This window comes from Saccopteryx leptura, chromosome 1 (assembly GCF_036850995.1).
Source record: "Saccopteryx leptura isolate mSacLep1 chromosome 1, mSacLep1_pri_phased_curated, whole genome shotgun sequence".
NCBI lineage: Eukaryota > Metazoa > Chordata > Mammalia > Chiroptera > Emballonuridae > Saccopteryx > Saccopteryx leptura.
Genome location: NC_089503.1, coordinates 118004864 through 118030584, shown reverse-complemented (window position 1 = coordinate 118030584; position 25721 = coordinate 118004864). Strand labels below are relative to the sequence as shown.

General features: G+C 33.1%; 1 protein-coding gene across 3 annotated transcripts in view; it reads right to left on the bottom strand.

Moving 5' to 3' along the window:
• The window catches only part of CDH18 (cadherin 18), a 706139-nt gene that overhangs the window by 80110 nt on the left and 600308 nt on the right, over nucleotides 1-25721 (bottom strand). For all 3 annotated transcript variants that reach the window (XM_066374093.1, XM_066374085.1, XM_066374101.1), the window contains exon 6: nucleotides 18103-18290. In XM_066374093.1, coding sequence (XP_066230190.1) covers nucleotides 18103-18290 — 188 coding nt within the window. The remainder of the gene's footprint in view (nucleotides 1-18102; nucleotides 18291-25721) is intronic.

Sequence of the window (25721 nt, the reverse complement as noted above, 5' to 3'; positions counted from 1 at the left end):
TATACATACACACACACACACACACACACAATGGAATACTACTCAGCCATAAGAAAAGATGAAATACTGCTATTTGGAATAACATAGATAGACCTTGGGAATATTATGTTAAGTGAAAGAAGTCAGTTAGAAAAAGCTAAGAACTATATGATTTCACTCATATGTAAAATAAAACTGAAACTCATAGACACAGTCAACAGCATGGTGGTTACAAGAAGAAAAAGGTGTGGGGGATTGGTGAGGAAAGATGATTTTGACTTTGAGTGGTGGACACACAATGTAATATATTGTACAAGTAACTTACTTAATTGTATTATTTTATTTTCTGTCTAATATATTTAGACTAAAATATATTTACAAGATACAAAATAAGTATCTCAGAAGTACTTATTTCATATCTCATAAATTCCATGTATATTTACTATTAATTTTTTCTAGAAATTCCACAATTTTATTGTGTATTTTATCTTTAATTTACATGGTATTGAAGAAAAAGTTTTTGTGGTTGTATTTTTTCAGGTTAAGGGATTTTGTTTTGCTTCATTTTTCTCTGTTTTCTCTGTTATTTTCATTAATTTTTAGTTATAATGCATTTGGACAAGAGCATTTTGTCAGTACCATTTTGGTTTGGGCGCATTTATTGAGATATTTATTGAACATGATATATGGTTAATATAGCTAAATATTCCATATGTACTTGAAATAAATGATATACTTTCTTAATACAGAGATTAATACATAGTAATTTTATTGTTATTAAATTATTCTCATTTAAAAATACTTTTAAAGACTTTATTAATTTCAGAGAGGAGAGAGAGAATGAGAGAAGGGGGGTAGTGTAGGAAGCATCAACTACCATATGTGCCTTAACCAGGCAACCCTAGGGTTTCAAAACGGCAACCTCAGCATTCCTGATTGATGCTTTATCCATTGTGCCATGAGAGGTCAGGTCTAAATTGTTCTAATTTTTAAAACACTTTATTTGTCATGGATTGAAATAAGTATAATATAGTCTCCTTCTACCTGTCTGGTTCTATACATAGCTCATTGTATATATTGTAATACATTAGTGTATTACAGTATTTGTGTATTATAATATTTGTATATAGGTTTGTGAATGTTGTTGCTGTCTAACATGCTGCATAAATATTTACTTTTTTGTTTTTGTGTACACATTGTGAATATAAAGTCTCTTTTGCCTTTTTAAGATTTTGGTTTGAATTCCATTACAGTGAATATTATTATCACATTTCTTACATTCATTTTTATTTATGTTATTTTATTTTAATCTTTATTTTCTTTTGTTTTTCATGTTCCTGGCTTTGTTGCATAAAATTCTTTTACATATTTTTATTTTATTTAAAAAGGTTTATGTTTTTGATCTGGTGACAAAGTTTACACTTTTAAATTAAGGTAATAACATGCTTATCCTGTATTTCCTTTAGTAATAATTATTAGCACCTTCCATTAAGCAATAATTAAAAAGGATTTCTATTTTCTCCCGCTTCCCCTAAACATTAATAGCATTATTTTGATCTTTACACTTTTAAGTATGCTTTGTGGTTTAACATTTTATTTTTAGCTAGTACTAATTAAGCAATCAATGAGTTTATATCACCTGTAACCTTATTTTTATAATAAAAGGTATTGTTTCTACATTTTTAAGACACATGTTTTTTACATTTTAACACATCACTCTGGTCCCACTGTTTATTATACTCAGAGTTTTGGCTATCATATCCTCTTAGTACCCACAGATACTTTAGTTTGATAATATATTCCCCAAGACAATGTCTCCTCATAGGTAATGTTCAAAATTGCTTACCTGTAATCTCCATACTTGAAGGACAATGTAGTTGGATATAAAGCCTTTAACTCACATTTATTGTCTTAAGTATCTTCTATATACTGCTCCATGCATGCTTATAAGTAATCTCCCATACAAAGATTTCCCTGACCCTCTTTCTTTTACATAATGGTAAGTGAAACTATGTCATTATCACTTGATATCATGTAATATAACCATGTTTCATGTCTAGTCAGTTTTCCTAAGTGAAGGAGTGTTGTCTAATTCATCTTCATATTTCAAGTATCTGGCATAATTTCTACTACATGATGGGTGACTCATAGTTCTTCCTTAATCTTAAATCAACCTGTGTTTATAAAAATGTATTCTTACATGGCTTATTTATAAAGAATGAGACATTCTATATTATTTTAAAAATATAAATAGTTAATGCCTATCTGTGACCTAAAAGAACACATATTAAATCATTTAATCAGCACAACATCTCTGTGAGGTATAATCGTTTTCCATTTACAAATGAGGAAACCAAGGCATGGGAAAATTAAACTTGCACAGGGCAACAGCCTAGTACAGGTAGTGGTATTCTGGGGATTAGAACTCTGGCATTGGGACTCTAAAATAGTGCTTTCAAGTATTCTGCTGTACTGCTTGAAATCCAGTTAGCACACAAATATAATACAATAATATAATATTTAAATTTGATGACTAAGGAGGAACATATTTTTAGTGGACCTATTAAAAGATACTTTATGTACCACCTTTCCAAGTATTTATAATAACATTAAGAGTGAACTGAACACTTCTTTAATTCTAATTTTATTAACTCTTATTACCAGAATTCTAAATATGTTAATAATGCCCTTAATTTGCAAACTCACAGAACTAGTAAGTATGGCATGCTTTTCATGCATAATTCTGTATCAAATATAATGTCTTTAACCTCAGGTTCGAGTTGGAACTGTCCTGCCTAGAAGTGCTTATTCTGGTGTGGTTTAACTTCCCCAGTCAGAGGGACTTCTCTACTTTTTCTTTAGTTACTGCTCAATATTCTAATATAATTCGCTTTCAATGAGTTAACTTTAATTTTCATCTTAAATTTTAGTTTCTTAATTTCATTCCATTAGTCTTTGTAATTACTTTTACATACCATTGCTCTTTTTAACTTATAAAACAATACCTTTTCTTTCTTCAATATTAACTCATTTAATTCTATGATAGAGAGTTATCTTCTTTCCCATCAATCATGTTGTTGCCATCTCTACATATTAGGAACTTTTAATTGTTTTTGTTAATCACTGCTACTATTCATTAAGTCACACTAGTATATCCCTCCTCTGGAACTATATAACCATTACAAATAAAAGGATACTGACAATAGCATTAAGCCAAGTTGTTCTATGACTCAATTATTTTTGGAATTCAGAAAGGTCTTAAAATTTTGTTTTCCTAAATACTAAGAGAAGAGATTTCTTTGACCAATCTTTGGTCCAATTTCTATACTCTATCAAAGTGTTCTTATATAAATTTCTCTATGAAGAAAAATGTAATATTTATTCAATATATATAATTTCAAGGATATCAATAAAATAAATATACGATTTCACTTACTTTCATTTAAAGACTGGGAAAAATATTTTATTTTGAATAACAAATACACATAGATACCCATATATAAAGTATTTTTCTGTATTACATATTATTTATATATAATTAAATACAAGTACATTTGTGTGTATATAATGTATGTGGATATATACTCACATATAGGAAGACTTACCAATAACCTATGGATATAAATCACATACTCATGAGGATATTTCAGCAGATCATTTTTTCTACCTAGTGCATTAATTTATAATGTAAGTATATATTAACTTAAATTAACTTTATGGTAGTTTCAACTGATCTATCATTCCAGGCCCATGGCCATGCCTAGAGATGAAGAGTAAGAACAGAAGTTGTCCAATAGCAGTTCTCTGTCAGAAGTTATACATACAGTAATAGATTTCTTTGAATTGAAACTTGGACTCTTCTCCTTAATGTCTGGCTAAGCAGAAAAATTAGTTTTAATTATTAGAACCTTATAAAATAAGAATATAAAGTTGGCTGAGTTTTTTGAAAATAAATCTCCAATGAATATTCAGTTGTTGTAAATAGTTCATTAGAGTTAGAAAACTATTTTTTCTTATGTACAGAGTATGCTAATTCATTTGCTTGAATGTGTATTTACAATGGATTAGGAGGCCTTGTTTATTGTTCTTTGTATTTCATGGCCCAAAACTTTACAATCCTATGGCAAAGAACATCCTGATTCTTAGTGTGTCATGCATGCCAGGCAAGGTAACAACAGAAAAATCAAATAAACACAATTCTTTAAATAAACAAAAGTGTGGTTATTTGGAATAGACCTAGTATGATTATAGTAAAACACATTTCACATTTTTTTTCTCTTAGGACTAATTCAGACTTTTAAAATATACTTTTACAATTTTGTTATGTTTACTCATGATCTGTTTTAATGGATCGTTTGTTAAATGAAGTAGTATAAAATATAATATAGTTTTATAAAATACAGAATGTGACAATTAAATAATATAAGTACCTGGTTACAAAAATGCTTACCAACTATTATAAACTGGGATACATTTGTGGCATACATAGACGTACATTCATGAGAATCACTAGGGTATTCATAGTAAATTAACCAGAATAAGGTCTTCCTACTCAACAGACCTAGCAAATTTAAGAGAGATATAGAATTTCTCTGTTTTATACGGTAAGAAATTAGTGAAAATCAGAAAAGATAATCCAAAGATAGATATTTATGACTGAAATATACCTGAAAATATTGCACTACAAAGATACTATTTAACTTAAATTTTGATTTTTTTTTTTTTTACAAAAGAAGGAAGAGGAAGTAGGTTACCAAGAAACATGAATGATAGCATGTGCATGTGACACAATATAGCATCATCCATTCTCTGTGTGTTTCCCGGCGAGTTGGATAACACAGAATAAAAAAGGGCAGTTAACCACATGGAGTGGTCTGGAAACTATATTTAAAATCTAGTTCAAATACAGGAAGAAAGGAAGGCAAGTAGAAAAGTAGATATTGAGGTGTTTTTGTAATTATCATCCAGGCCCAATATAAAGTTTTTTTTCACCTTATTTTAGCTATTTTTAATAAACACTTTCTAAAATGCTTAAATAAGAAAACTGAAGGTTTAAAGACTTGAGATTATGTCATAGGTCTCTTAAACGGCAGGATCAAATTTATATTTCATCTGACAGCAAAAGCATCTTACCACCTCCCTTCATTGATTCAAAAGAAAAATTTAGAATTTTTTTGGTTTAAATCAATTGACATTGTATATGCAATTAAATAGAATTAAAAAAGAAAAGTGATATGACAAAATATATTATTGAAATTCAAATAGGGTTGGAGCCTTGAATTAAAAAAAATTGAACAACTTTATAAGGAGTGTAAGTTGATATAAAGAGCCCAAGAAGAGATTCTGAGACAGACTGCTAAGAAGCACATTCCCAGCTAGAGATTTATGTCAGAGGATAGAGTGCACTGATGTGCATTCATCCTTATCACTTTTTCTCCTTTCCACCCAGTCAGGCTCCATTTAACAATGAATGAAAGTTATCAAAGTGTATTTACAAGGTACCATACCATGGACTGGTGAATTTAACTTGGCAATTTTCTGATGAGGGAATGATATGGACAGGAATGTGCAGACGCTCTCGCAAGCCGATTTATAGAGCACTGCTGATTTTGATCTTTGGGAAGATTAGCTGCTCTGCTTTGCTGGCTAACGTGAGCTGCTTTAAAGATTAATAAAAAACAGGTTTTAACGGACTTTTATCCTTCCCTGCCATCAGATCAGTACCTCTTAAAGGTCAAAACCCACTGACTTATATAGTTTAGTTTTTAAATTACTATTATTTACAACATAAAACATGGCAATAAAATATCTGATTGATAATGGGATCAAAAAATTAGATGAATGCAAACAATAATACATCTTAGAAAAAGCTTAGACTGCATTAGAAAAAAAAATCAGAGGAAGACAGTGAATGACAAATTAAATTCATTAATTGTCAAGATTATTTTTAGTATATCATTCCTACCCATTCTACAAGTGAAACAATTTTTATCTTGAAAATACATATTTTGCCTCTGTGTGCAATATGTAATGAAGAATGTTATATATATATATATATATATATATATATATATATATGCACACACATACACATATATGAATTTCCCTTCATTTTCACAAACAACATCGAATTAATTGAGGCCATGCAGAGCGGTAAGTTTCTTGTTGTCCTTAATTCCAGAATATATACTTGTATTTCAAATCAAGTGTATATTAAACCATTCACTATCACCCTCATTTTTTGCAAATATAATGTAACTTTCTATTTTTTAAAGACAATAATAACATATAGCCAAGGACAACTCCCTCCACCACCACCGTACACACACATACACATGCACACAAACACTCAGGGTATAGCATTACAAACTTATCTGCAACTATTTTTTTTTCTCCCTCCTGATTTATTTTCTCTGAAATAAAGCATATGGCTATGGGTTCTTTCTTTCCACCTGTGATTAAGATCCTAACAAAGTCATCTCTACCTTAGTTCATCTTTAGAATCAATTATCATCTTTAGTGTCCTCAGTTACTTGTTTCTATTGACCTTTACCTATCCATACAGAAACACACTTTTAGTCCTCCAATTCACAATCAAAATTTTCATTTCATCATGTTCTCATTTATTTACTTCATAATTTTTTACTCCACTTCATTACCAAGCTTCCCAAAGATGATGGTATGTTTCTCCTTTTTTCTCCATTTCCTTGATTTATATTTTCTCTCTAGTACATTGAATTTGTTTTTCTTTCCATTGTAGCAAAAAATAAATATAAAAATTTTTAACCAAGTATATAGAATAAGTGATTGTTAAGACTCTAAAGACAGACTCCCAAGATCAGTTTTCTGTTGATTAATTTCTACATGGCTACAGTTTTTCATCTCTCCATGACTCAGTTTCTATAACCATGATTTCATTTCTTTTTTTTTTATTGCTTTTTTTAAAAATTTTTTATTTATTCATTTTTAGAGAGGAGAGAGAGAGAGAGAGAGAAACAGAGAGAGAGAAGGGGGGAGGAGCTGGAAGCATCAACTCGCATATGTGCCTTGACCAGGCAAGCTCAGGGTTTCAAACCGGCAACCTCAGCATTTCCAGGTTGACGCTTTATCCACTGCGCCACCACAGGTCAGGCCATGATTTCATTTCTTTACATGTGATTCTGTTTGTTTTTATTTATTAGTGAGGATAATAATACTCTCTGTATCCTAAAGTCCTAGAGAGATTTAAAGAAATGATAATAGGTCTACTATCTCAATTAATGAAGATAAGGAAAGTGCTTAAAATCTATCCTTATACAGAGAAAGCATTCAACAAATATTTATTGCTGTTACTACAATCGTGTTGAAAATGTGATGATGATAGTGATGATGATGATGAGCTGAAGAATATTAGTGACAACCACCCTATCCTTCTTTTTACCAAAACCAATTAAAGTTTATTTCTAGAATACTCACATTTTTAATCAACCATTATCTTCCTCCTTTACAACTTTCCTTGTCAATTTTTAATGTTAAAACTCTCCTAATATGTAAAATTTTTCTTTCAAGACTTACTCTTCTGCATTCTCCTTGTTTCTTACATATTGATATTTAAGATATTTCCTAGGATTCAAAGTTTATATTACAGAAAAAAAACTAGTCTATTTACATAAATTTACCTGAGTGGAAATCATCCAAGTAACCAAAAGCAGGCAATAATCTCCTCATTTTTTATCCATATTTCCATCCATCAATTACTTATTGAATAAATACTCCTTGTTAGAAAACATGCTAAATGTTGAGAAAAACAGTCTTGTCCTCATGAAACTTACAGCAACATTTAATAAGAAATAATGACATAAAATGAAACCAGCTTAGAAAATGTTAATAACTCTCCATTGGGTAAAATTTTTAACAAGGCCCTGTATACTCTGATGCCTACCGACTTAATCACTTACTCTATCTGCTCCAGAATCAACAATGTTATTTGGTTCCTAAGCCATGTTCAACACCTCAGACATAAGGTATTTTTCTTTTTTCTTTCTGGAGTGCTCATTCTTATACTATTTACCTACAACTCAGAAGTTTCTTCTAATTCCCTGTTCAACCATTTCTGAAAATCAGACAGAGTCAAATATCTTAGATTTTTTCTCTAATAGCTATGTATAACTCTCTCATATAAAAGCTCCTATTACTGATCAAGAATGCATGCCATATTTGATGAATATTTATTTACTTCTATAGATTGAAAGATCTTTTCAGGCACAGACACAGTCTGACTTTGTTCACCCTTGCCTAATTCATGTTGAGCACAGCAATTAACACATAAAAGGCATTCAAAATGTACATAGTTTTTAAATAAAGATATGAAATTGATACTTTTATTACATTTTTCACTCACATTTGACATTCTCAGGAAAGAAATTTTTTTATTTTTTTTATTTTTCTGAAGCTGGAAACAGGGAGAGACAGTCAGAGAGACTCCCCGCATGCGCCCAACCGGGATCCACCTGGCACGCCCACCAGGGGGCGATGCTCTGCCCACCAGGGGGTGATGCTCTGCCCATCCTGGGCGTCGTCATGTTGCGACCAGAGCCACTCTAGCGCCTGAGGCAGAGGCCATAGAGCCATCCCCAGCACCCAGGCCATTTTTGCTCCAATGGAGCCTTGGCTGCGGGAGGGGAAGAGAGAGACAGAGAGGAAAGCGCGGTGGAGGGGTGGAGAAGCAAATGGGTGCTTCTCCTGTGTGCCCTGGCCGGGAATTGAACCCGGGTCCTCCACACGCTAGGCCGACACTCTACCGCTGAGCCAACCGGCCAGGGCCAAGAAATTTAAAATTAGAAAATAATTTAGATGAAGATATAAATATGTTACATAGACCAGTAACAACTACTGCTCTATGTTTATATACTTTCAGTTCTACTTTATAGACATCTTGTGTAGTAGCCAGAAAACAACTTACTTTTATATTTTAAATCAATATAAAACCGATTTATTAGAAGCATTAATGAGATATTATATAATATACAAAAAAGTATATACAATAGATAGATAGATTCACATTAATATCTACAATAGCCCATAAATGTAAAAATTAATTAGCCTGTCTTGTGAACATATTCTACAGTAGAATAATCTCAGCACATGTTAAAAAGGTCAATGCCTTAGCCACACCAATTCCAGTCTTTCTGAATCAAAACATGTGACAGGTAGGACCCAAGGATATGAATATTGGTATATTTTAAAGCTGAAATGATTAAACATTTCGAGATTGATATAGACTGCACTACAAGTTACATTAAAACGTTTTTTGTAGCCTGATCAGGCGGTGGTGCAGTGGATAGAGAGTCAGACTGGGATGCAGAGGACGCAAGTTCAAGACCCCGAGGTCAAAAGCTTGAGTGCAGGATCATGTGGTTTGAGTGTAAAGCTCACCAGCTTGGACCCAAGGTTGCTGGCTCGAGCAAGGGGTTACTCAGTCTGCTGAAGGCCCACGGTCAAGGCACATATGAGAGAGCAATCAATGAACAACTAAGGTCTCGAAAGGAAAAAACTGATGAGAGAGATGCTTCTCATCTCTCTCCGTTCCTGTCTGTCTGTCCCTGTCTATCTCTCTCTGTATCTCTCTGTCCCTGTAAATAAATAAATAAATAAATAAACAAAAAACTTTTTTTGTAATTTTATAAGTTCCACTTTAGTTTTATAAGAACATGCTTGCTTTGTACTCTTAAAAGTAAAAAAACCGTAGATTTAGTCCAATGACAAATTCTTAAGAATGAAAAAGAATGGGGGATAAGGTTAACAGTTTCACCAAAGCTGTCTTGACCATCAAACAAAATCTTATATCATAAAGAGTGCTGCTAGCTAACATGGTACAGATGTTTACATTAGTAGAAAAGTCTCTTAATGTTACTAAAGATTATATAATATATATAATACTATAAGTCATATAGTAACATTAAAACATTATTACGGAGATGACGTCAGAGTAATGGCAGGGTAGGAAGCGATACCAATAAATCTCCCCCAAAACTCAACAAGATCTTCAACCAGAAACAGAAAAACCTATCCTTGGAGCCTCCAGATGTTTCGCAATACACCCAAAGGTATGATCGAGCAAAAAATTGGCTAAATATATAACCAAACCCCGAAGGAAATAGGGAGTAAGAAATGCTCCGCCTTCCTCACTAACCTAAACAGGGTGGTTTTCACTGGAAACTGAGAATATAGAAACTAAGGCGGGCAAAGGGGGTGAATAGATCCAGGCCGCGGCACAAACGGCCGAACCAGGCTGTGGCACGGAGATCCAAGCCGAGGAAAAACTGTTCCTGTAACAACCCGGGCAATACAGCTAACACTCGCGCCAAACCCAGACAAAGAAAGACAAGTGGGGCAGCCATTTTACCTGATCTCCTGGTCGGCGTGCGCAGATAGTGGGCGAGAGATTCCTTCCAAAGCCCCGGGAGGGTGCTCCTGTGTTACTCCACAGAGAGGCAGAGTCAGGGGCCTTTGTGTGGGCCGAAAGCCTCCGGGCCACCCCAGCGCCCTGGGAGAGCCACACATGGGCAGGGAGCGAGAGCTAATTCCAACACTGGAACTTTTCAGTGCGGGCGGGAAGTTTCACTCAGAGGGCAAGACTCCGGCCTCACATCCTGGTCTGTGCGCAAAGAGAGTAGGCAGGAGACTCCTCCCAGCACCTCGGGAGTGAAAGCCTGTGTTGTCTCAAGGAGGGGCAGAGTCGGGCGCCTTTGTGTGGGCCGAGGACGGAGTCTCAGGCTGCCCCAGCACCTTGAAAAAGCCGCACATGGGGACGGAGCGAGAGCCGATTCCAACGCTGGAACTTTTCAGTGCGGGCGGGGGGTTTCACTCAGAGGGCGAGACTTCTGGTCTAACATCCTGGTCTGCGCACACAGATAGTGAATAAGAGTTTCCTCCAAGCGCCCCAGAAGTGGGAGCCCGCCTGTGTTACCGGACAGAGTGGCAGAGCCAGAGGTCTTTGTGTGGGCGGAAACCCCACCTGATTATGCTAGCAGCTCTGACTGACTGAGCCTTAACCAGAGCCCTGTGCTGAGTGGGAATAGAGTGGGGAGTTGCCAGCTCTTTGAACCTCTTACTATCCAGACAGAGGCAACAGCAACCTCATAGCTGTATTCTCAGGCTACTAATTGAGGAAGGAAAGACTAGGAGAGAGGCTCTAGGAACACGGACTCTCTCACTGTCGGAGCCTATAAATGCTAATGAGCCTCGACTGCCAATGAGACTGAAGCACAATACATGACATTGCCATAGAGACTTATCAACTGCAAACCTCTACCTGAGCGTGCCAAAGGGGCAGAACCCGGGGTACAGAGTCACCGACCAGGAAGAGGGAGAGAAAAGAAAAGGCAAGAAGATAACCTCTCAAAATCAAGAATAATCCACAGACTTTATAACCTATCCCATTTTATTATATTTGTTCATTTGTTTCTCTTATCTTCATCCTTGATTGTTTTTTTTCCCTCCTCCAATTTGGTCTTTTAACTCTCTACCGGTCTTACTCTCTCCTCTCCTTGAACTACACTATCCATAAGTATTACATCTCCCATTATCTTTTCTTTCCTCTTCCTTTCTCTCTATGAGGGTTGCACTCCAAAACCCTTAACTCTCTCTCTCTCTCTCTCTCTCTCTCTCTCTCTCCTCTTTTTTCTTTTTTCTTCTTTTAGTGGTTCCCTCTTTTTTTTTTCTCTCTCTCTCTCTCTCTTTCTATTCTCCCTCTATATTAGTTTCTTCCTTTCTCCTTTACGTCTCCTCTCATTCAAACCTCAATAACGAACAAATTATTTTATCTGGGACTCAAACTTATGTTTGTGGCATTTTGGGGGTTTTTACTTCACCTTTTTAACTTACTAGCAGTGCTCCCTTCCCTGGCTCTCCATTTTATCAAGCTCTTGTTCCACTAAACACAATAATAATTTTTTAATTTTTCCCCCCATTTTCCTGTTTCCCTCTTACTCCTCTCATCATAACTCTTAGTCAACCAACACCTAAACGCAAATCATTTTATTCTTGATCCAAATTTTTTCATTATTTGCTTTTTGTGGGTCCAAACCCCCACCTTTTTTTATTTTTTATTTTATTTATTTTTATTTTTTTCTTGCCCCTTTATTACTTTTCCCCAATTCAGGCCCTCCATTACAGGCATTGTTTGTTCTATTAAATACAATATAATTCACAGTTCACCACAAGATTTTCTCAAGAAAGAGGGGAGAGGAGAGGAGAGGAAAAAAGGAGGGGGGAATAATTTCCTTTTTTTAATTTTTTTTTAATTTTTTTTAATTTTATTTTTTTTATTTCATTATTAATTTTAAAAAAACACAACTTTTTTCGATTTTTTATTTTTTTAACTTTTTATTTTTTGTTAAATCTTATTAATACTATCAACAAAACCACCCTCAGATGCCATTAAGGAAGAGAAAATCAAATATCATGGATACAAAAGAAAGAGAGGTAACACAGATAGATGAGGAAAAATCTATGGAGAAAAAATTTAATATGTTGGAAATCTTGGAGTTAAATGACAGAGAATTAAAGATAGAAATCCTAAAAATCCTCCGAGATATACAAGAAAACACAGAAAGGCAATTTAGGGAGCTCAGAAAACAACTCAATGAACACAAGGAATATATGTCCAAGGAAACTGAAACTATAAAAACAAATCAAACAGAGATGAAAAACTCAATTCACAAGCTGAAAAACGAGGTAACAAGCTTGGCTAATAGAACAGGCCAGATAGAAGAGAGGATTAGTGAAATAGAAGACAAGCAACTTGAAGCACAACAGAGAGAAGAAGAAAGAGACTCAAAAATTAAAAAAAATGAGATAACCCTACAAGAATTATCTGACTCCATCAGAAAGAATAACATAAGAATAATAGGTATATCAGAGGGAGAAGAGAGAGAAAATGGAATGGAGAACATACTCAAACAAATAATAGATGAGAACTTCCCAAGCCTGTGGAAAGAACTAAAGCTTCAAATTCATGAAGCAAACAGAACTCCAAGTTTTCTTAACCCCAACAAACCTACTCCAAGGCACATCATAATGAAATTGGTACAAACCAATGGCAAAGAAAAAATTCTCAAGGCAGCCAGGGAAAAGAAGAATGCAACATATAAAGGAAGGCCCATTAGATTATCATCAGATTTCTCAGCAGAAACTGTACAAGCTAGAAGAGAGTGGACCCCAATATTTAAAATCCTGAAAGAGAGGAACTTTCAGCCACGAATAATATACCCATCAAAACTATCCTTCAAATATGAAGGAGAAATAAAAACATTCACAGATACAGAAAAGATGAGGGAATTTATCATCAGAAAACCCCCACTCCAGGAATTACTAAAGGGGATTCTCCAATCAGATACAAAGAGCAAAAAAAAATAAAGCCACAAGTAAAAGCTCCAAGAAGAACACAATAAAACCAAATTTAAACTGTGACAACAACAAAAAGAAAGGGGGGAGAAGATGGAGATTAACAGTAGCAAAGGACAATGGAGTGCAAAAGTACTCAGAAAATAGTACGCTACAATGAACAGGGTAGGAACCCTTTTCATTACTTAAAGGTAACCACCATTGAACAAACCACCACAGAAGCACATGAGATAAAAAAGATAGCAACAGTGGAAAGATGTATGGAATACAACCAAATAAAAACAAAAGATAGAAAAACGAAAGAGAAGGATCAAACAAGACACAAAACTAACAGAAAGCAAGATATAAAATGGCAATAGGGAACTCACAAGTGTCAATAATTACACTAAATGTAAACGGATTAAACTCACCAATAAAAAGGCACAGAGTAGCAGAATGGATTAAAAAGAAAATCCAACTGTATGCTGCCTACAGGAAACTCATCTAAATAACAAGGGTAAAAACAAATTCAAAGTGAAAGGCTAGAAAACAATACTCCAAGCAAATAACATCCAAAAAAAAGCAGGTGTAGCAATACTCATATCTGATAATGCTGACTACAAGACAGCAAAAGTACTCAGAGACAAAAATGGCCATTTCATAATGGCTAAGGGGACACTGAATCAAGAAGACATAACAATTCTTAATATATATGCACCAAACCAAGGAGCACCAAAATATATAAGACAGCTACTTATTGACCTTAAAACAAAAACTGACAAAAAAAAAAATTCATACTTGGAGACCTCAATACACAGCTGATGACTTTAGATCGGTCATCCAAACAGAGAATCAACAAAGATATAGTGGCCTTAAAAAAAACACTAGAGCACCTGGATATGATAGACATCTACAGGACATTTTATCCCAAAGTGACTGAGTATACATTTTTCTCCAGTGTACATGGATCATTCTCAAGAATTGACCATATGTTGGGCCACAAAAACAACATCAGCAAATTCAGAAAAATCGAACTTGTACCAAGTATATTTTCTGACCATAAAGCCTTGAAACTATAATTCAACTGCAGAAAGGAGGGAAAAATCCCACAAAAATGTGGAAACTAAACAACATGTTTTTAAAAAATGAATGGATCAAAGAAGAAATAAGTGCAGAGATCAAAAGATATATACAGACTAATGAAAATGACAATACGACATATCAGAATCTATGGGATGCAGCAAAAGCAGTGATAAGAGGGAAGTTCATATCACTTCAGGCATATATGAACAAACAAGAGAGAGCCCAAGTGAACCACTTAACTTCACACCTTAAGGAACTAGAAAAAGTAGAAAAAAGACAACCCAAAACCAGCCGAAGAAAGGAGATAATAAAAATCAGAGCAGAAATAAATGAAATAGAGAACAGTAAAACTATAGAAAAAATTAATACAACAAAGAGCTGTTTTTTGAAAAGATCAACAAAATTGACAAACCCTTGGCAAGACTTACCAAGGAAAAAAGAAAAAGAACTCATATAAACAAAATCTAAAATGAAAGAGGAGAAATCACCATGGACACCGTAGATATACAAAGAATTATTGTAGAATACTATGAAAAACTTTATGCCACTAAATTCAACAATCTAGAAGAAATGGATAAATTCCTAGAACAATACAACCTTCCTAGACTGAGTCAAGAAGAAGCAGAAAGCCTAAACAGACCTATTAGTAGAGAAGAAATAGAAAAATCCATTAAAAACCTCCCTAAAAATAAAAGTCCAAGCCCTGACAGCTATGCCAGCGAATTTTATCAAACATTCAAAGAAGACTTGGTTCCTATTCTACTCAAAGTCTTCCAAAAAATTGAAGAAGAAGCAATACTTCCAAACACATTTTATGAGGCCAACATAACCCTCATACCAAAACCAGGCAAGGATGGCACAAAAAAAGAAAACTACAGACCAATATCTCTAATGAATACAGATGCTAAAATACTAAACAAAATACAACAACATATTAAAAAAATAATACATCATGATCAAGTGGGATTCATCCCAGAATTTCAAGGATGGTTCAACATACGTAAAACGGTTAACGTAATACACCATATCAACAAAACAAAGAAGAAAAACCACATGATCTTATCAATAGACGCAGAAAAGGCTTTCGATAAAATACAACACAATTTTATGTTTAAGACTATCAACAAAATGGGTATAAAAGGAAAATACCTCAACATGATAAAGGCTATATATGATAAACCATCAGCTAACATCATATTAAATGGCACTAATCTGAAGGCTTTCCCCCTTAAATCAGGAAAAGACAGGGTTGTCCACTCTCTCCACTCTTATTTAATGTGGTATTAGAGGTTCTAGCCAGAGCAATCAGACAAGACAAAGAGATAAAAGGCATCCATATCAGAAAAAAAGAAGTAAAGGTATCACTTTTTGCAGATGATATGATCCTATACATCGAAAACCCCAAAGAATCTACAAAAAGACTACTAGAAACAACAAGCCAATACAGTAAGGTTGCAGGATATAAAATTAACATACAGAAGTCAATAGCCTTTCTATATGCCAACAATAAAACAACTGAGAAGGAACTCAAAAGAATAATCCCCTTCACAATTGTAACAAAAAAAATAAACATAACAAAGAATGTAAAGAATTTATATAATGAAAACTATAAACCATTGTTAAGAGAAATCGAGAAAGATATAATGAGATGGAAGAATATTCCTTGTTCTTGGTTAGGAAGAGTAAATATAATCAAGATGACCATATTACCCAAAGGAATATACAAATTTAATGCAATTCCCATCAAAATTCCAATGACATTTTTTAAAGAAATAGAGCAAAAAATCATCAGATTTATATGGAACTATAAAAAACCCCAAATAGCCAAAGCAATCCTAAAGAAAAAGAATGAAGCTGGGGGCATTACAATACCTGACTTCAAACTATATTATAGGGCCACGACAATCAAAACAGCATGGTATTGGCAGAAAAATAAACACTCAGACCAATGGAACAGAATAGAAAGTCCAGAAATAAAACCACATATATATAGTCAAATAATTTTTGATAAAGGGGCCAAGAACATACAATGGAGAAAAGAAAGCCTCTTCAATAAATGGTGCTGGGAAAACTGGAAAGCCACATGCAAAAGAATGAAACTGGACTACAGTTTGTCCCCCTGTACTAAAATTAACTCAAAATGGATCAAAGATCTAAACATAAGACCTGAAACAATAAAGTACATAGAAGAAGACATAGGTACTAAACTCATGTACCTGGGTTTTAAAGAGCATTTTATGAATTTGACTCCAATGGCAAGAGAAGTGAAGGCAAAAATTAATGAATGGGATTACGTCAGACTAAGAAGTTTTTGCTCAGCAAGAGAAACTGATAACAAAATAAACAGAAAGCCAACTAAATGGGAAATGATATTTTCAAACAACAGCTCAGATAAGGGCCTAATTTCCAAAATATACAAAGAACTCATAAAACTCAACAACAAACAAACAAACAATCCAATAAAAAAATGGGAAGAGGACATGAATAGACACTTCTCCCAGGAGGAAGTACAAATGGCCAACAGACATATAAAAAGATGCTCATCTTCTTTAGTTATTAGAGAAATGCAAATCAAAACTGCAATGAGATACCACCTCACACCTGTTAGAGTAGCTATTATTAACAAGACAGGTAATAGCAAATGTTGGAGAGGCTGTGGAGAAAAAGGAACCCTCATCCACTGTTGGTGGGAATGTAAAGTAGTACAACCATTATGGAAGAAAGTATGGTGGTTCCTCAAAAAACTGAAAAGAGAACTACCTTATGACCCAGCAATCCCTCTACTGGGTATATACCCCCAAAACTCAGAAACATTGATACATAAAGACACATGCAGCCCCATGTTCATTGCAGCATTGTTCACAGTGGCCAGGACATGGAAACAACCAAAAAGCCCGTCAATAGAAGACTGGATAAAGAAGATGTGGCACATATACACTATGGAATACTACTCAGCCATAAGAAATGGTGACATCGGATCATTTACAGCAAAATGGTGGGATCTTGTTAACATTATACGAAGTGAAATAAGTAAAACAGAAAAAACCAGGAACTGCATTATTCCATACGTAGGTGGGACATAAAAGTAAAACTAAGAGACATTGATAAGAGTGTGGTGGTTACAGGGGGAGGGGGGACAGGGAGAAGGAAATGTGGAGGGGGAGGGGCACAAAGAAAACTAGATAGAAGGTGACAGAGGACAATCTGACTTTGGGTGATGGGTATGCAACATAATTGAAAGACAAGATAACCTGGACTTTTTGATCTTTGAATATATGTAACCTGATTTATTGATGTCGCCCCATTAAAAAAAATAAAAGTATAATAAATAAATAAATAAATAAATAAATAAATAAATAAAAAACATTATTACAACATAGAGTACTTATATTAATGGAGCTTACATTGGTGAGAAATCTGTTATCTGAAAACAAAGATTAAGGACATTTTCATGGTCCATTCTACATCAGATCTTTTCAACGTACAAAATATTTCTAAGAGAGTATCCAGAGTCACACAAAACACTGCATAATTAAAATGTAATTACATATTAAAGAGTAAATATTTTATTGTCTTAATGACCTGGCAATATGGATTATTCATACCTCTTCAAAATTTCCATTCATGAAAAAAATAATTGAGTTGCCTAAATTACTAACATCATATTTATTTTACCTTCTTTAAGGAAAGGATCCCTTCTCTGGTCTCTTTGTCGGTGGAGATGGAGAATATCCCAACACCATCACCATTAATGATGGAGTATGTCATGTCAGCATTTGAACCAGTGTCTGCATCATTTGCCTTGATTTTTCCAACAGCTGAACCAACTTGAGCTGACTCAGGAACATACAGCTGATAGTGCTCTGAAAAATATTTTATATATTAATGTTTTGATAATAATATTTATATTTTAAAATACATTAAATATTTAGAAAATACATTTAAATGATTAAATTAAGTAGTATATAATGAAATTATTTTCAAATTTTATATTAGTATACTACTTAGAAATAAAATACTAGATTTACATCAACTTCAACATGTATGCAAAATAGCCTACATAAAAAGAATCTATAAATATCTAACTTAAACAAAAGCAAAATACATGAGGCACGTCAAGTTTGCATTCCTAATTTGAGTAAAACTGAAAATAATAACTAGTGAAGTATTAGTGGAATCCCTAATCTTGCTCCAAGTAGGATGTGAAAACTGGAAAAATATAGCCTACGTATAGAATGTGATTTTACTTTGATCAATAAACTTAAGTTTGGTGAAATGTATAGTCTATGACAAAAAAATATAGTAAATATTTTTATATATTTATTTACCGTATATTCACAGTAATACTATAATATGGAATTCTACCATTGTCACTTTAATCCTTAATATAGTCTGACCAGGCGGTGTGGCAGTGGATAAAGCATCACCCTAGGATGCAAAGGACCCAGGTTTAAAACCCTGAGATCATGGGCTTGAGTGTGGGCTCATCTGGCTTGAGTGTGGGGTAGCCGGCTTGAGCATTGATCATAAACATGACCCCGTGGTTGCTGACTTGAGCCCAAAGGTTGCTGGCTTGAGCAAGGGGTCACTGGCTTGGTTGGAGTCCTCTGGTAAAGTCATATATGGGAAAGTAATCAGTGAACAACTAAAGAATTGATGCTTCTCATCTCTCTCCCTTCCTGTCTGTCCCTATTTGTCACTCTCTCTGTCCCTCTCTGTTCCTGTCACAAAAAAGAAACAAAACAAAAAACAAAGGTCATAACTCACAAGCCATTAATATACATGCTGAATGATTTTTTACTTTCCAAAATATTTTACAGTATAGTACTCTCTGGTTAAAAAAAATACCCAATGAAATAATTTTATAGTACTGTCCAATCAGCACTTTTTGCTATTGCCAAAAAAATTCCTCAGAGTACTCTGTTTGAGTTCATAAGAAGGTTATGTACTGTAAGAGTGTTATCCCATTTTTAAAAAGATTAAAGTGGATTTAAAAAAAAAAAACCACCAAGACTGCAATTTTCGAAAACACATACACATATATACAAACAGAAATTATATATGATATATGTGCTATATAGTATCTCTACTTATGTATCAGCCTGAGACAGAGAGTAGAAAAGAGAAATAGGGAGATAAACAAAGATATCATGTATTTGGTTCTCAGAAATAAATTTTATAATTTGGTTTGTAAGGACTCATTTCTTCATTCTCCTTAAAATTAAGGGGAGCTCTGGCTGGGTAGCTTAGTTGGTTGGAATGTCCTCTTGATATACCAAGGTTGTGGGTTTGTTCCCTGGTCAGGGCACATATAAGAATCAACCAATGAATGCATAACTAAGTGGAAAAACAAACTGGTATCTCTCTCCCTCACTCTCTCTGTACCTTTCTCTCAGAAGTCAATCAATCAATTAATTAAAAATTTAAAAAAAAAATTAAAGAGGAGTTTTCTTGGCTCCTCTTAGAACATTTACTAGAGAGAACATTTATTTTTAATAGTTATTAATAATGGAAGGATAATATATGTAAATTGTATAGCAGTGAAGAATCACAGAAATAATCTTTAATGGTAACATAAATTGTTGTTTTGTTGAAGGATGAAGTAGGTAATGACTTGATATGAAATTATGTGATACAAAGACAACTCCAAACCCAGTCAAAGTGTCCATACTTCTATCACAATATGTACCATATTATAAGGTTTACATGGGTCTTCCTTTTAGGAACTCTGCCATGTCCAAGAAGTCTATTTCCAACCAAATGTAATTTATAATTCCCTCCAGCCACTTCCCAAATTTTTTCCTTTAATATAAACTCTTGATTACTTATGAATTTTAACTCATACATAAGAAATTTTTGGTTAGCTTAGACTGGTGAATCAATTAGTAAATATCACTTTATACTAGCACATTCTCAAGCACTGAGAATATATATTAAAAAGCAATACAATAGTCCTCATTCTTACAGAATATACATTCTTATGAGGGTGAGCAATAACGAACAAGATATATGATAAAAATATAAAGTTAGCTACATTGTGATAATGCTAAGGATAACAGATATAACATGTTTATTAATCAGATGTTTAGTATTAATAAATCACCAAAATACTTTAGCAGGTAAGAGCAAAAGTATTATTTGGTGTTGTGGTGTATGAGACTATAACTAAGCTACAACAGTGCTAGGATAGGCTCAGTGCCCAGTGCATTGTCACTTCAGAATGTGAGCAGAAGAAGCATTCACTGGCAGGACAAAATCCTGAACACAGAGTAGAGTCACGAAATTCCATTTAAAGCTCCTGTTCCAACATGGCTTAGGATATGTTTGTTTATATCCCACTGGCTAAAGTCATTGGTAAAGCCCAAAGTTAAAGTAGCAGGGACATATGCACCACCTACAGAAAAGCATGTAAAAGTGGGAAAAGACAAACAGTTGTGAATAAACGATATTATTTGTTCACAGTCCAATTTCCAGTCATAATCCTTCAACCTCTCACAGGTAAAATCCGCTTATGTGACATTCCAAATATCTTTAAACCATGGCACCAGACTTTTTCTGTAGGTGCACTATCACCACTACAACCGTGTGGAACTATAATGTCTATTAAAAGAAAACTCACAATTATACTGGTAGCAAGTACACATGATCCTGTCCGTGCACTCTTATTCCAAAATATTCCACTTGGGCTTTATGGGGTTCTACAATAAAGATCCGGTAGAGGGGGATGCAATCTACATTTTCAGGGTCAGGGAGACAGGCAGCACTAGAGCACTTTGGGAAATATGTAACAGTGGAAGCTCTTTAGCTGCAGTAGTGGTTTTGATAGAAAGAAGGAGCTTTTGGGGGTTCTGTAGCTGGTGCCAACTTACAGTTTCTTGAACTAACACATATCTACTGGGACATTTGGTTTACTTTCTACTGAAGCCAACATTCATTATAACTTGTCTCTCTTCACTCCTCTAAATATAAGCTAACATCTCATATTAGATATCTAATTTTTGTCAAAGGTAAAATACTGGTAATTTGTTAAACTTAACTTAATTTTCTTGTATTTTTTTTAGTTGCCATGAAGGTTGATTCATTCTTGACAATTATTAAATATTTTGTGGAAAAATTAGATAACGTGTAGAGAGAATTATTTTCCTGAATTAGGTTTCTATTATACCAATTGCTTACTATATAGTCTATGATATTTTTCTTTTTTAAATAATTCTCAAGTAGAATGGTCTATTATCTGAAAAGTTAATTACTAGAACAATAATTATATAAATATAAAAGCCTTAAAAATGATATGACTGACATCAGCAAAATACAGGTTAGGAAGCTCTAAGCCTTCATTTTCCTGTGGAAACATTAAAAACACCACAAACTGGCTAATAATATTAATAGGAGTTTTGGAAAAAGTTAAAAGTTTATAACAACCAAGAAAATACACAATTATGAAAAAAAAGACTCTCAAAACTGTAAGAATTTGTGGTGTTTTCATTTGCTTTTGCCCTTCCCTCTCCCAGACACAGAGATCTTGGTCTGCAGGAAGGCCGAGCTCAGCTCCCAGTTTTGTCTATGAAAAAATCAGCAAGGATGACTGCTTTAACCCAGACTGACTACTAATAAAATGAGGGAAGATTCAAATTACTAAAATCAGAAACAAACTGAAGACTGAACTACAAAATTTTGTAGAAAGAAAAGAATTGTAAGAGAATACTATAAAAAAATTATACACCAACAGTAAGGATACTGATAGGAAATTTATAAATTTTTATAAATACCAACTACAAATTGAATTATAAAGAAATCAGAATATCTACTATAAAAAGGGGCAAGAGAAAATATCAAGTGTCAATAAGCAAGTAGAAAATTGGAATACATGTGCATTACTGTTGGAAATGTAAAAACATGAATTTACTATGAAAACAGCATAGTGGGTCCTCAAAAAATTTAAACATAAAATTACCATTTGAATCAGCAATCCTACTTCTAGCTATTCACACAAAAGTATTTAAAGAGGTAACTCGAATATGCAGCTGTATGCCAATTTTTACAGCAGCATTAATAAGAATACCTAAAAAGACAAAATCATCCCAAACGTCCTTCAACAGTGAATGGCTAAACAAAATGTAATATAATATAAAATAGAATATTAATAAGTTTTAAAAGGGAATGAAATGCTGATATATTCAACAGTATGAATGGAGACTTGAACTATTATGTTAAATGAAGTAAAAAATGGCAAATATTGTATGGTTCTAGTTATCTGAAATAACTAGAATAGTAAAATTTAGAGACAGAAACTTGAAAAGTAGTAGTTGCCATGTACTGTGGGAAAGGGGAAGTGTAGAGTTTAATAGGTATGAAGTTTCAGTTTTGCAAATGAAGAGAGTTCCAAAGATGCATGGCATGGAGAATTGCACAACATTGTAAATGTGTGAATGCCACTGGACTGTACTCTTAAAAATGGTGAAATTGGTATACTTTATATGTACATTTTATCACAGTAAGAATTAAATAAATTCAAGGTGTGAACAACTGGTATTTGAATCTTTCTTCAGAATGGGAAAAAATGAGATATCACAAAAGCTGTATATTCATAATGATGGGGAGAATCTGATAAAAAATGAGAAATATAAAAAATGTATAATTATCTTTAACATGTTAACTTTGTTCTGATTCTCTAAAGTAAAGTTGAAATATAAGGTTGTATACAGGGCATTATTGAATTTTAGAGATCAAATTACTTACGGTATATTAGTAATGTCTTTTTTTCCCTTAGTTTAAATATATGTGACTATTTTCTGTTATCATCTACTTCAGTGATTTTCAACTTTTTTCATCTCAGGACACACATAAACTAATTACTAAAATTCTGTGGCACACAAAAACATGTATTCTATTTTTTACTGATCTGATAATAAAAAAATAAGGATAATTTTGATTGATACACAGGAAAATAAAAGTAATTACCTACTTTGTTTGCTCCAAAGCGACTTTTTAAAAAGACCAGGTACCTATACTTGTATAAAAGGATTTCTGATACCAAGAATTAATCAATCAGACATAACCTTATTATGTGACATGACCAATAAGATGCATGCTTTAAAACATTTTGGGGCACACCATTTGAAAATTGCTGGTTATGTCATTAGGAAGTTTTAAAGCTATTTTGGTTTTAATACTGTGTGATTATACATAGCATAAAGATACAAATATCATTATTTCATACTTTTGTTTCTGACTATGTTATAATTTTATTTGCTAGATATAATTCTTTTCACATAATTTCTTAGAATGCATCACTAAATGCTAATGACTAGCTAAAGTATATTTAAGAAGGGAATACTTGGTGGGAATAATAAAAAGGCATTTAACTCAATGAGGCTTGTCCCTTTTAATATACTTTTTTTCCCTCTAGGACAGTACTGGTTCTAATTACTTTGTAAAAGACCTGTGTCCTTGCTTCAGTAACTTTGCCTAGTAAGCAAATAAGTAATTTCCTAAGATTAACTCAGACCACAGTCTTCCAAACATGTAATCACTCTGATCATTACATTTATTGTAATCAATTAATATTTTTCTTATATGAATAGTATTTACTTGGGAATGTAACTAGATGTATATAAAATACATATGTATTTATAGATGATTCTGGAAGAAAATATTGGCATGTAAGTCATTAGATACAGTAATATTTGAATTATCTAGGTTTCCTGGCATTTATAAGAAGATTACCTAGAGAGTTTCTAAATCTCTCTTTTAAATTATTTTATAAAGCTAGTTTATGTTGGAGGTGATATTTCCAAGTTAGGAGAAAAAATAGACAAGGAACCAGGAATTTTTCTGTATCTAAGAAACTTGTATTAAATATTAATCATGAAGCATTACATTAGGCTTTGCTTAAAAGTTTTAAATACATAAAGTAAATCACTAATACTACCGCTATTTGAGTGTTGAATATTAAAAGGATAATCATTTAATATGAGAATCTTCACTGTACTGTGAAATAACATTTTTAAATTTCCTTAACCTAACATGTTCTGTGTTATGATGTGTCAACTATAGCATCGCTAATCATACTATCAAAAGTGTTTTTCTTCAAAATTAAGAAAAAATAGGCCAGTTTTAAACATTTTCTCACTTTTATCCATAAACATGACTCATAAAAAGCTAAATGATGGCAAATTTGTAAATTCTAATTGAAAAGCATTACTACTTTTTTCACTGTTCTGTAAAGAATAAAAACTGATTTATAAAAACTAACTAGTAACAGTCAAAGCACTTCTAAGAAATGTCTGCTTGTGTCCATGAACATAAATATCCATACAAAAGACAAGAAGTAAAGGAAAAGTAATCTATAATTTTCCATAGCGTACAGCCAAATAAATTAAAAATAAATCATAAGTTATGACTGTTAAGTTTCTAAATAGGTGATCTCAAATTATTAAAAAATATTCAACTTTCAAGTTAAACAATTGCTACAATATTATATATTTATAGTTATTACTTTGTCTGAAGGAATAATGTCTATAGACATATACACTTTGTTCAATAGAATACTTGTATAGCACAGTAATTGTCTTTATTTTAAATACTAAATCTCACCACATAAGTTAAGCATTCTTTACAAGAGTGAATAAAACTATTTATATTAGAGAAATAACTTGCTTGTATTAAAATTTACTTGAGAACTTCAGCTTTCTTTCAAAATTCATATCTTCAATTTAGTCACATTGAATATCAAATTGATATTCCATTACTATGAGCATCTTCCTTGATCTTTCCATTTAAACTTTAGTGGGATCGTCTTTTCATTCTGTGCATAATAGAGTGAAATATTGTCAACTAACACTGCCATAGAATAAAACTATAAAACCTGAACAATATGCCTGAAATGCCAGTTTCAAGTTACTGGAGGACTTTCAAGGTATAAAGGCTTGGGTGAAGTATGACCCTTGAAAGAAAAGAAGCAAAACAGAATGAGTTTTAGAATCACAAGGACTAGCTGACATAAGAATAAAAGCACAGAGAAGAGAAAATTTCAGAGAAAGAACCCAGTGTTCAGAATTCAATTTCCCATGTAGTAAATATGAATACAGACACTACATTTGCACACGTGGAAACCTCAGGAAACCAAGAAATACATGAATAATTCAAGGAAAATAGAAAAATAAAATTAAAAAATGAATAGCAAGATAGCAAACTTAAATATTGATAGAAATATAGCAGTTATTAAATTAATTATGTATATTAAGTTAAAATAAACAAAAATTATAAATGAAACATTTGAAGAAGCATTAACC